Source organism: Artibeus jamaicensis, unplaced genomic scaffold (assembly GCF_021234435.1).
Source record: "Artibeus jamaicensis isolate MK-2021 breed Jamaican fruit bat unplaced genomic scaffold, CSHL_Jam_final contig_477, whole genome shotgun sequence".
Classification (NCBI taxonomy): domain Eukaryota; kingdom Metazoa; phylum Chordata; class Mammalia; order Chiroptera; family Phyllostomidae; genus Artibeus; species Artibeus jamaicensis.
The window spans coordinates 8,062,272-8,074,779 of NW_026521854.1; the positions used below are offsets into that span (position 1 = coordinate 8,062,272).

Sequence of the window (12,508 nt, forward strand, 5' to 3'; positions counted from 1 at the left end):
TTTTCACCTTGCTGCTTTACTTAACAGTCTCTTGGAGGTTAGCCCCCATCAGTTCCTAAAAGGCTGGCTCATTCTCGTTTTGGATAGCCCATTTTCATGGGCTTGTGGGCTGAGCACTTGTGCGCCTCTCCCATCAGTGTCTCGTCATTCTGTCTTGCACAGCTGGCACTCTTACTGGCCGGCCACTCCTAGAGGAGCAGGGCTGGGAGAGAGAAACCCTCTCCAGCGTGCCGTCATTGGGTACACTGCCAGCCGGGCCCCTCTCCGAGTGTATCTGGCAGACATAAATGCCCTGCTTGGCTTTCAGACTTACCAGTTGTGTCAGTGTAGGAATGAACCAGTTCACAGATGACATGTTGAGAGCTCTCAAAAATGACTGAATTACATCAGTTGTACTTTCTGTTGACCTAATTCAGGGGTCAGGAGTGTTTAAGTTTGCAGTTTTGTTGGGAAGAACTACTGGAATATAAAGGACAGCTTGGGGACTGGGGCTGCAGAGAAGAGTAGTGCCTCCCCTGCCCACTCCTTCGTGCTGTCTGCTGCCTGGGTAAGGGGGGAGTTTCCATCCCCTGGACCCTGTTATAGCTGCAATTTCATGTTCCAGCTGTGGGTGCTCTGCAGACAGGAGGGCATGCAGGTGGTGGGCATACTCCAGCTGTGGGTGCTCCTGGGGAAGCAGATGGGCCCCATTGATGAGGAAGTGCTTTTGTGCTTTTGCAAGCAGTGAGCTTGGTTGCTGCACCTGAGAGAAACCCCCTGCTCTGCACCCCAGTGTCATTCTTCCTCTGCCAGAGGCTTGGTTCCTGTGGCTGTGAGGCTTCCACAGCATCCTGGTGGAGGGTGGTGCCTTTGCCAGACAGAGCACTGGCATGGCATTTGCCCAAGGGAGGTTCCCCTCATTCCTTCTGTCTGGCTGTGGGACCAGGCAAGGTAGAGCAGGGCCAAGGAGGCTGTACCTTCCAGAACTGAGAAGGAGGATCAAGCTGCACTGACTTCTTTTCCTCACTCAGGGAGACTGCATGATGAGACATGGGCTAGGCTCTTGCACCAAATTTGACTGAGGCAGTTCAGGTCACAGGACAGCATCCGCCATGGAACATGCGTGGAGTTTTCAGAAGCAGGAAGACTTGCTGCGGCTGAAAATGGTTACTGCTGGGACAGAAATCACAGACACCCTCACCCAGCAAAGCTCTGTTTCATTCACCCTGTGCAAACACCCTCAGCAGACATGACTGGCACCTGCTGTGTGTGGCTGGCAGGCACCGGTGACTCAGCTGAGAAAGGCATTAGAATGCTCAGCACATGAAAAGCTCAAAGTCTGGTTGCTTCTGGGTGCCATCTGTGGCATGTTTTGGTTTGGAAGGACAGCTTGCTTGCTGATGAACACATCCAGAGTCTTTTGAGCTGAGTGGTTTTTGTCATTGTTGTCTAGACCATTCTGCGTTTTAAAAGAAGAAAAAAAGATGACTTCCACATTGTTGGTTTTTAAACTGAAATGGTTTTAATGGTGACCAGCCATCCTTGAACCCACTGAACAAGTTGGTGTGGGCTGCCTTGCACAGATGTAGGCCCACAGGGTGGTCAGGGCACTGGCCAGACAGTGAGGTGGGGTGAGTCCGCCCTCAGTGTACACCATCTCCAGCCAGAAGGGGAGCAGACTCCAGGGCCAGAATTATTTACTAAGTGGCTTGCAGCTCAGGGTGAGCTTGGGGGTGGGCTGAAGCCTCTACTTTGGTGGGAGGGTGTGGGTTTCCCCGGCTCTAAGAGAGGAAGGCAAAGGCAGCCTGAAGACCATCTGAAAATCCTGATGGGCATGAAGCCGCCGTCCCCGTGTGGCTTCAAGGAGCTCTATTTCCCTGCTATGGCAGGTTGGCAGGAGGAGATGTGGGTGGGATGCTGATGTAAGGCCATAGTCCACTACCTTCTAGCTGCATGGTGAGCCCTGAACCTTCAGTTTCCTTACCTGTAAAGTGGGGTTTCAAAGTTGAAAAGCTCAAGTTTGGCCCCTGAGGAAGCCAACAAGGCGCGGCGGTCCTGTTGAGAGTCCGTCCAGGCGGCCCCGCCGGTGCTCACTCCTCAGGGAGTATAGTTTCCCCATTTTCACCGTGGTGCCACATGTCTGGCTTCTTTACCGAGAGGTTGGGTATTTCTGGTGGAGTGAGACTCCTTGATGCATGGAGAAAAGAGCCATGAACCAGGGGCCTCACAGACTCTGAAGCTTGATGTCTCGGTTCCTTATTTCACATCAGGGTGGAATTCCCCCCAGGTGGTAATTATTCAGAGCTTAGGCTTTACCTGCATATCCCTTGAAATAGAGCGATGGCATCCACAGATGGATAATAGCTCTGGTGTGCCTTGTGTTCAGCCATAATATCAAAAGCCCCTTGTGGGCCCTGGAACACACCCTCCTTGTGACGGCTGTGGGCAGGAGCCCCTCTCCTGCATGAAGTTCCTGTACAGACAGCTTCTGGCATTCTGTGCTCTTCAGCAGGGAGACCTGGCCCCAGGCCCTTTTCTGCTTCAGGAGTGCAGGCTGTTTCGGCACCATGGGTCGAGGGTAAAGGGACTGGCAACAGGCTCACTGTGGAACCACCCAGCCACTGGCCTTCTCCCCACACATGCACCAAGTGCGCAGCACAGAGCCATTGTGAGGAGTTGGAAAAAGATATCCACTCACTTCACCTCCACACAGCTGCCCTGTCATTCCAGGTCTAGTGAGGTGTCCCATCCAAATGTAAGGAAATATATGTATTTAATAACCTGTGGGATTGTTGTTTTTTAAGATTGTGGTAAATTTCAAACAAAATGAGAATAATGTAACCATCCTGGCATAGGTAGATACCAACTCAAAACCCTACTTACCAGATCAACATTGTTTCCTCTACCCTGATCTCCCCCCCACACACACACACCCAGGCAGGTTCTTTTGTACCAAGTTTCAGGCGGCATCATTTCTTCAGTAAAGAGTCTAAAATGTGCCATTAAAGATTGGGGTGAGCAGTGCACCTTGAGCGTTCATTTGGAGCGTGCTGTGCTGTGGAAGTTTGCACAGGCTCCATCATTGCTCCCGTGTGACTCAGGATGTGGGAGGGTGGGGACATCACCTGAGCAGGAATGGTGGCAGCCTGCACTGCCATGGTCCAGACTCTTTCCCAGACTGCTTCTGAGGGGTGCCGTCCCCTCCCTGGGGCTGTTGCTGTATATGTCCAACCCCATTCTTCCTTCTCCCTGAGAGTCAAGCAGCAGCCGCCCCTAGCTAGGCTGGCTGGGTTAGTGACTTAGGGACTATGGGGCTTTCTGAGAACGAGAGCTGTTTTACTTCCTTTGTACCTACTCTTGGTTTTCACGTTTGTGAGAAGACCCATTAAGAGCACTGGGAACTGGGTCAGGAGTGAAGAACATCCCGTTTCCGGCCCCTAATGAGGATGTGCTTAGTGAGGGTTCTTTCTCTCTTACTAGGAGGGTTCTCTCCCTGGAAGCCAGGGGGTGACTTCCAGTGTGATGTTGGAGATACTGGCTGCCCAAAATGGATACCCACGTTCTAGCTGTCTGACTGGGTGTACCTGATTGTGCCCCGCGAGTCTTCAGAATGAGAACCATCAGCAAGGTGGTTATGGAGTCAGTCCCACCCGTAGTCGTGGGTGACTATATAGACACCTGTGTCACACCTGAGGTGAATTCCTGCCCCGGCCCTTGCAGTGAACACCTTAGGGTCCTCTCTGAGTGTTCTCCATTGCCTCCTGCCATCCGGAGTAGCTCTGTCCCATCTTGTACCTCCCCTGAGGACATTTAGGTATACATGTATGTATGTGGGGCAAATGCAGCCCCTCTGTGGGCTTCATGGCTGGGCAATATTTATTTCCAATAAAGAGGCCAAATACTGAAAACAAATGGGTTGGATGAGTGGGCTGGAATGGTAAGCAGTTCACACAGGAAGTCATTGGTAGTAAGGGGAGGTGATACTAGGCTCACTAATTGTTCAAAAAATACAAATTAATCTGCATCCGTTGAGGGAGCTCTAATGAGGAAATGAAAGGCTGCTGGTGCTCAGGTTCCTTGGTGTGTGGATTCTGCCTCTTTTGGGAAAGCTGCTTGGCAGGTGGTTCTGAGGTGTTTTTTACCGGGGAGAATCCCAAGGGAGATGGCCAGAGGGGTGGGGGCGGCACGAATGTGCTGGGCTGTTTACGACAGCAGGAGACTGCATGGGGCCCTCACCCCGGCCTGCAGGATGGAGCAGTGTGTGTGCTGTGGTGATGAGAACATGTGTTTTCATGCAGATAGGTATGTTAGTCTGTCGGGGTGGTGGGAGCCGTCAGCTCCCACTAGGGCCAGAGTTGGTAGAAGGCAGTTTGCATTTTCCTGGCATCTCGCTTATACCACTGTCTCCATTCTGGTCCCCTCTCCCCTCTCTAGGGCTTTCTTGCCATCTCACTGTCTCCCAGGGCCTCGGGACCTCTATTGTCCATACAAGGAGACCCTGCTCAGATGATGCCCTTGCCGCAGGCATGCCTGGCCTGCCTGTAGCTGACACCCATCTCCTTGCCCTGAGGACCTGTGCTGGGCTTTACAGTCATGGACTGTATGGGAGCCTCCCCTTGGCCATGTCACCTTGGCGTCTGTACTGCCCACAGATTCTTTCATCCAGAGTGGGAGGCCTGCCACTCCTGAGTGGGTGGCTGTGTAGATTGGTAAGGCAGGTTGAGGAGCCTTGTGTCTGGGGTCAGGGCTACTTCCTGCCATGAGGCTGGCCGAGGTGAGATATTGCCTACTGGTTTTGAGGCCAGAAGCTTGGTCTGACACTGTACAGAGCCCCAAGATTTTCTGTCTCTCCGGTGTGGTAAGGGCCAGGGCTTGGGGCCAGACTCCTGAACTTCCATGCAGTGGGAGCAGAAGGTAGGAGACAGAGGGCAGCATTTTTCACAGGGCCGAGGGCCTCCCTGCATACCACCTGAGTTAGGGCCCACAGACCTATCCCTTCTCAGCTCCTGTGCAGCTTCCAAAGAGGGTCCCGGCTATGGAGTGTCTGCGGCACCAGCCGGCTGCCAGCCCTGGGCTGCCCAGGTGTTCTGCCTCCCCCTCCTGCCTGGCAGTGGGACAGCATCTGCCCAAGGACAAGGACACTCTGTGCTGCTGGGCCTGCTCTGTGGGGACTGCTGGTTCAGGAATGTGTGGGGACCCAGAGCTCTAAATATACCAGGGTGAGGTCACCGGGGTAGAGACAGGGCATGTGGCGAGCCTGGGTCGGACCCCACTGGGGCCGAATCCCAGGGCCAGAAACAGGGAGCTGGCGGCCTTGATCTCCCAGTGGAACCAGCCTCCTCACCAGTCTCCTCTGGCACTGCATCCCTGCTTGGTGCACATTAGAGGTGTGCAGGGTGTTGATTGCATCTCTTCTCATACCCACTCCCTCGGTGCAGGTTGGAGTAGCTTTTTAGAGCCAGCTGGATGTGTTTACGGCTACATCCCCAAACCAAAACCTCGTGAGTGGAGGCCATTGTTAGTTACCAGGGTGCAAGTTGGCCCCTAACAGAAGGGCAGCGTTGGGAGAGCTCCTCAGGCACAGTAAGGGCCACTGTCGTTGCTCTGTGGTCACTGTGCTGCCTTCAGCCAGAAATGGGGCAGGTAAGAAAATACACAATTTTCTTACCCGGGAATACACAAGGCCAGCAGAGTAACTGTCCTCAAGAATGTCCACGTCCTAGTCCCCAGAACTTGGGCACATGGCACCTTACATGGCAGAAGGGACTTTTATAACTAAGGGTGTAGACCTGGATTGTCCTGGTGGGCCCAGCCTGATGGAATCTTTGCAAGCAGAGACCATTTCCCAACTGGTCAGAGGTCTGGTGTGAGGGCTCCACACATTGCTGACTTTGAGTGTGCGCTGTGGTGGGAACAGCGATCCAGGGAATGCTGTGCCTTCCGGAAGCTAGGAATGACCTTCAGATAACAGTGGCAAAGAGAACGGGGACTTCAGGTCTGCGGGCCTGCAGCCCTGAGGGTCTGAATTCTGCCAGCACCTTAAGGAGCAGGAAACGGGTCCTTGAGAGCCCACCAAATGGAGCACAGCCCAGGGAGACCCTCACACACTCCTAACCTCCAGGACCTGGGATGACCCATGTGTTTTGTTTAAGCCACTCGGTTTGCGATCATGTATGAACACTTTGGCAGCAAGAGGAAACTGGTACACGCCATGGTGTTGGCAAGGCTTCCTGGGGGCTAATTACGGTAGTTCGTGGCCTTGGAGTCCACAGCCCCACTGGCTGCGTGGTTGTTAGCCCACAGTCATGTCTGGTCAGAGTGGTGACTGTGGTTTTATCTGTAACAGCCAGTGGAAACACCAAAGTGTCCTCCAACAGGCCCTGCTCAGTGGGGCCTTCCGTCACTAGAAGGCTGAGCGAAGGTGAAGTCTGGGCTGCTGGATGTTTCAGATGTTAGAAAAAGCAAGGCATAAAACCATGTGTTGTTTTTTAAAATATGCGACAAGGCTTGAGGATGTGAGGAATATTTCTGGGAAAGCTACAAGGAGATGCTGCCGTGGCTGGGTGGTAAGTGCACGTTTCCGTACTGTATCATGCCTACGTAACTCTGCTCTGGAGTGTGTGTTGTAGGGGGGTGATATGCTCACTGTGTGGTTTTAGAGGGAATAGAGGGCTTATTCTGGGTGTGGGCTCCCCCTTCTAGTCAGCTTGCCCACCAGAAACCTGCCTACTAGAAATCCATAGCTGCTGGATTTGTGGGACTACAGGAGGTTTTATTTATTTATTTTTAGAGTGAGGGGAAAGGAGGAAGAAAGAAAGGGAGGGAAATATCTGTGTGTGAGAGAAACATCGATTGGTTGCCTCTTGCACGCCCTAGCCACAACCCAGGCATGTGCCCTGATTAGGAATTGAACTGGCACCATTTCAGTTTGTGGGCTGACGCCCAACCTACTGAGCCACACCAGTCAGGGCAGGAGTTCTTTACTTATCCTGTATCCAGACCCTTCGGAGGGAATGTTTGGCAACCTACACTCCCAGGCCAAGGCTTTCCTCTTCATCAGCAGTATCTTTTTTTAAGCCAGAGTTCTTAACTTTGATGAAGCCAGTTTCCAGTTTGTCCATATTTTTGTTTGGCTAGTTAGTGCTTTGGGGCTCCTGAGAAATCTTTGTTCACCTGAAGGTAGCAACAATCTTCTCTTGTTTCTTCTAGAAGCATGAGAGTTTCCTCTTTCATTCAGGTCTGTGGTTCACTTTGAATATGCTGCAGTGCTTGGCGTGAGTGGAATTGGCCATACACATTTCATGTCCTGCTTCCCTCCCTGTGGTTTGAGCTCCATCTTGTTGGTGCACAAAAGCTATAGTTTACTTATTTTTATGGCTCTTGAATTTCTCACCTGAATTTCCTTCAATTCCTAAAGGACAATGGTGTCATCATAAGGTTTGAACTTTCTGTGTCTTCTCTTATCTGTAAAATGGAATAATACTAGTACCTACCCTGGGATTGATGTGACCACTAAACAAGGTGGGAACATGTATTAGTAGAGCAGGGTGACATTGTAAAGGGACTTAATTGCTTGGTTCTAAGATATACACACATATTTGTACCAGACAAAAGTCCATTGATCCCCAGTCGGATGTTCCAAGAGTTCCCTAGTATTGTCAGGTACTGTTTCTGCCAGGTGGGCGGATGCAGTGTGTCCATTTAAGGGTTCAGTCTGTGCTTCCTGATCACTAGGAGACTTGAGGCCTGGTGCTGCAACCTCCTGCATTTTTCCCAGGGTCTCTGTATGGTCCAGATTTGGATCCCTGGGGACCTGTGACATCTGTCTTCTCCCACCTTGTGACTTTCTGCTCTCTTTATGGTGTCTTTGGATGAACTCTAAAGGTCTTGGTAATGTATCAAAATCTGTTGGATTATTATGTATAGATCTTTTAAGTATGGTGCATTTTATTTAATGAACACTTTATCCTTCCACCCCATCAGATGGCAGAGTAGAGTGCATCTCCTGGGTCAAGGGCGGATCTTGTTTCATAAACGAGTTTCAGTTGTGTAATAGCCACTCAGGCATGTGGGCATGTGTGGGGATGGGAGAGTGAGTGCCATGTTGGCCAGGGAGCAGGTGTGGGGACAGGGCTTCAGTGATGCCAGCTCCACTGGCCCTTGGTGTGGGAGAGGTGGAACGGGCTAGAAGGGCAGGGATGTGATGAATGGCTCTTTTCTTGCAGATCCGGAACATGGTGGCGGTGCTGGAAGTCATCTCCAGCCTGGAGAAATACCCCATTACCAAAGAGGCACTTGAGGTAAGTGTCCCCAGCTTGCAGTACAAGCACAAGAATACCATCTTTCCAGGGGCATTGCAAGAACCTGGGGTGGGTAGTCAGTCCCAAAGCTGGGGCTCCATCCTCCACAGGATGCCCTGCACACTCGGAGGTGAGAGGGGTTCCTGGGGGAGGCTGCAGTGGGTAACACAGGCCCTGGGCTCTTTGTTTGCTGTTGCCTTTGCCACAATGTGCTCTCACCCTGAAAACTTCCATAAGAGAGTGGCCTTGTAGTGGCCTTGGAGCCAGCAGCCTACAGAGTGGTGCTTCTGAGAATGCTGCCTTTGGGCCTGGGACCCTAGGGTCTGAAGACTAGATTTGAGAATTTAGATGTCGCCAAGGACCCATTTTTCCTGTGGGTTTTGTGCCTGGGAAGCCAGTGGTTTAGGGATCACAGGGTGTCATGGTCTCTCTTTGGTTGTAGGAGACTCGACTTGGGAAGCTCATCAACGACGTCCGCAAAAAGACCAAGAATGAGGAGCTCGCCAAGCGGGCCAAAAAGCTGCTGCGGAGCTGGCAGAAGCTCATCGAGCCTGTGCACCAGAATGAGGCAGCGCTGCGGGGGCTGGCAGGTGCCCCTGGCTCCGCTAATGGGGGTGCCCACAACTGCCGGCCAGAGGTGGGGGTGGCGGGCCCACCTAAGAGCATCCATGACCTGAAGAACCGCAACGACATCCAGAGACTACCCGGACAGCGGCTGGACAGGCTGGGAAGTCGCAAGCGCCGGGGGGATCAGCGTGACCTTGGCCACCCTGGGCCGCCTTCCAAGGTCTCCAAAGCAACCCATGACTCCCTGGTCCCCAACTCATCACCTCTCCCCACCAATGGGATAGGTGGAAGCCCTGAGAGCTTTCTGGGTGCCCTGGACAGCGGCAGGCACGTGGGCCCTGAGAGTAGCCGCCTGGAGCAGGGCGAGAATGACAAGCACAGCGGCAAGATCCCCATTAATGCCGTGAGGCCGCATACCAGCTCCCCAGGACTGGGCAAGCCCCCTGGGCCCTGCTTACAGAGCAAGGCTGCAATGTTGCAGCAGCAGCTGGACAGGCCAGAAGAAGCCCCTGGAATCCCCCACCCCAAGGGACCGCCTCGTTGCTCTTTCAGTCCCCGGAACTCACGGCATGAGGGCTCCTTTGCCCGCCAGCGGAGCCCATACACACCCAAGGGCTCTGTGCCCAGCCCCTTGCTTCGGCCCCAGTCACTAGATGTCACGCAGGTGCCGTCACCGCTGCCACTGGCCCAGCCATCCACACCCCCTGTGCGGCGGCTTGAGCTGTTGCCCAGTGCTGCTGAGAGCCCCGTGCACTGGCTGGAGCAGCCTGAGGGACACCAGCGGCTGTCTGGGCCAGGCTGTAAGGCAGGGCTGCCACCAGCTGAGCCCATCCTGCCTCGGGCTGGCTTTTCTCCAGACTCTTCCAGGGCAGACAGTGACGTGGCCTCCCCTGGTGGCTCGGACAGCAAAAAGAAGAAGAGGTACCGGCCTCGTGACTACACCGTTAACTTGGACGGCCAGGTGGCTGAGGCGGGTGTCAAGCCTGTCCGGTTAAAAGAGCGGAAGCTCACCTTTGACCCCATGACAAGACAGATCAGACCTCTGACCCAGAAAGAGCCAGTGCGGGCTGACAGCCCTGTGCACATGGAGCAGCCCAGGACAGAGCTGGACAAACCCGAGGCCAAGGCCAGCCTCCAAAGCCCCTTTGAGCAGACGAACTGGAAGGAGCTGTCACGCAATGAGATCATTCAGTCCTACCTAAGCCGACAGAGCAGCCTGCTCTCTTCATCAGGCGCGCAGACCCCTGGGGCCCACCACTTCATGTCTGAGTACCTGAAGCAGGAGGAGAGCACCCGGCATGGGGCCAGGACGCCACATGTGCTACTGCCTCCGGGCTCGCCCACTGACCTCCCAGGGATGAGCCGCCAGGTCACACAGGACGATCTGGACAGAATCCAGGCCCACCAGTGGCCAGGGGTGAACGGGTGTCAGGACACACAGGGTAACTGGTATGACTGGACGCAGTGCATATCGCTTGATCCGCACGGCGACGACGGGCGGTTGAACATTCTGCCTTACGTCTGCTTAGACTGACTGGCCCCACAGCCTCTAAATGCATTCCCACCTTGCAGTTAGCAGGAGGGTGGCCGGGCCTGGAAGCCTCCACTGGTTTGGAGCCCAGCTGAGGCAGAAGGGAGGGGCAGGGGTCTAGAGGTTTCTCCGAGCTCTTCCCTCAAAATTTTCCTTCTTTTGTGAAATGCTGCTACCAGTTTACTAACAATATTACAAAGGAAGGATCGCGTGGAAGGAAGGCCGGCAAAGTGAGTTCAGAACTCTATAGCAAACTAGCTATAAAAAGCATCAGTCCCCCACCCCAGAAGAGGTGCGGACACGTCCCAGCACCCATGAGCTGGGACCTCAGTTATAGGCAGGCACAGAAAACCTGTGGGAGACATTATTACCTTTAAAACAGCAACAGAGGCACGCATGTCATCTATCTGCATTTCTGTTCTCTGATTGGGCCCTGAGTGTCTGAGGCAGTGGGCAGTCCCATGGCCTTTGCACCTTGCTGGCCAGTGTTTCCGTCCTGGTGTCGGAAGCTTCTCAGATGTGGTGAGCTGCTAACATCAGGCAGACCTGGCTGGTCAGTTTGACCCACACTCCATGGGCATCCACACATTAGTACCTGTTTTCAGTTCAAACCCAGTTTTTAAAGAAATGCTGCAAAAGTTTGAGTTTTCTAGAGTTTATTTTATCTTCCTCTTCCATCTTACCACCAGCCAAATGATTTTCCTTTCATTTTCCCTTTCCTGCACATATCTAGAAAACTCCACCTTTCTAGGGTCCCATCCCCAAAACACAAAGTTCCCACAGGTGCTACTGGTGTGTAAAGCTGTACTGTTTGGCAAGGAGACCTGTCTGTGCGCTGGAAACACTCATGACCATTCCTTTAGATTCGTTTGCCTTATGGTTATTGTCATAACGCGATTTGCAAAAACAAGGAGCCTTAGTGAATGTACAGTACCTAGACTTCTGTGTTCTCAGGATGCAGAAGGGAGCAACTTTGCTATATGGTCCAGTAAGTGGACACCTTGTGATATAAATGTGGAAATAAAAAAAACATTTGCACAAACCAGTCTGAGAATCATTTCTAATTTGGTCCTTTACAGCCAAATCAGCTTTTTGTGGATTCTAGATGAGCCAAGAAAATCTGGACCCCGTGTCCATGATTTGGACTCCACAGCAAGACTGCAGGGAGCTAGGCAGGCAAAGTGACTGAGTCAGCCTGTTAGCATTCCTCATTAATACTGACCTAGGCCACATACTGCCTCCCAACTCAAGTCACCTAACTGAGACCAAGAGTCCACATCAAGGAATGTTATCCTACCCATCCGGGCTCACCTGCCCAAGAGAAAAGCCCTCCCAAGCAGCTGTGTAACCTGTTTTATTCCCTAAAATATTGGCAGTTTTCACATGGCATGGCAAAGAGCCCTCTGTCTGGCAGCTTTCCTCTCAGCCCTGGCCCCAGGCTGCTAACTCAACCATGCAGGCCAGGAGCTTAGATCCTGGGCCGGTACTGCCTTTTTCTTTTTTTTTTTAATAAAAATCTTTTCTCCCTTGACTATAAAGTTATCATTTAATTCTCCACCCTTTTCCCTGGAACCATAAGCTGACTTTGTTTTCTAGTTTTTTTCACTCCAGAATAGGTCATCTTGGACATAGCTACTTAAATTTCACAGATTAGGAAGCAGCTATCCTTTAAGAGGCGCAACCCCACAGGACGAACCAAAGGGTCCAGGCACATTCAGTCTATCCAGAACAACAGTTTCAGAGCCAGCGGTGATACCTGACATAGCCTTCGTGCAGGACACACCCACCCCAAAAAGGACAGTCAGTGAAGTGGCTTTGAGGACAGTCAGGTTGAACTCCAGCCTCGCCATCTACCAGCTGTGTGGCTCACTTTACTCCCGCGTGCATGTCCCCATTTGGGAGATGTAAATGCTTATTCCAGAGTAGTGAAGACCAAGTTTTTTAAAAGCACCTCAGTGGAACCATTTGTGCTGTGGAATAACTACTTCTAGTTCCACTGTGCCTGTTTTTTCACCCTTAATGTGACCAGCCCTGCTGCCGTGCTGGTGTCTGAGGAAGTGACATTTGTGACCAAAGATGGTCCACACAACTGGGAGACATCAGGATTCAAGTTGGTGTCCAATGAGTATCT

General features: G+C 52.5%; 1 protein-coding gene across 3 annotated transcripts in view; it reads left to right on the plus strand.

Moving 5' to 3' along the window:
• Positions 1 to 11,409, plus strand: part of MED26 (mediator complex subunit 26) — a 45,213-nt gene extending 33,804 nt beyond the window's left edge. For all 3 annotated transcript variants that reach the window (XM_037141939.2, XM_037141940.2, XM_037141941.2), the window contains 2 exons: positions 8,205 to 8,279; positions 8,722 to 11,409. In XM_037141939.2, the coding sequence (XP_036997834.2) occupies positions 8,205 to 8,279; positions 8,722 to 10,380 (1,734 nt within the window). In that variant the 3' untranslated portion in view covers positions 10,381 to 11,409. The remainder of the gene's footprint in view (positions 1 to 8,204; positions 8,280 to 8,721) is intronic.
• Positions 11,410 to 12,508: the final 1,099 nt, after the last annotated feature.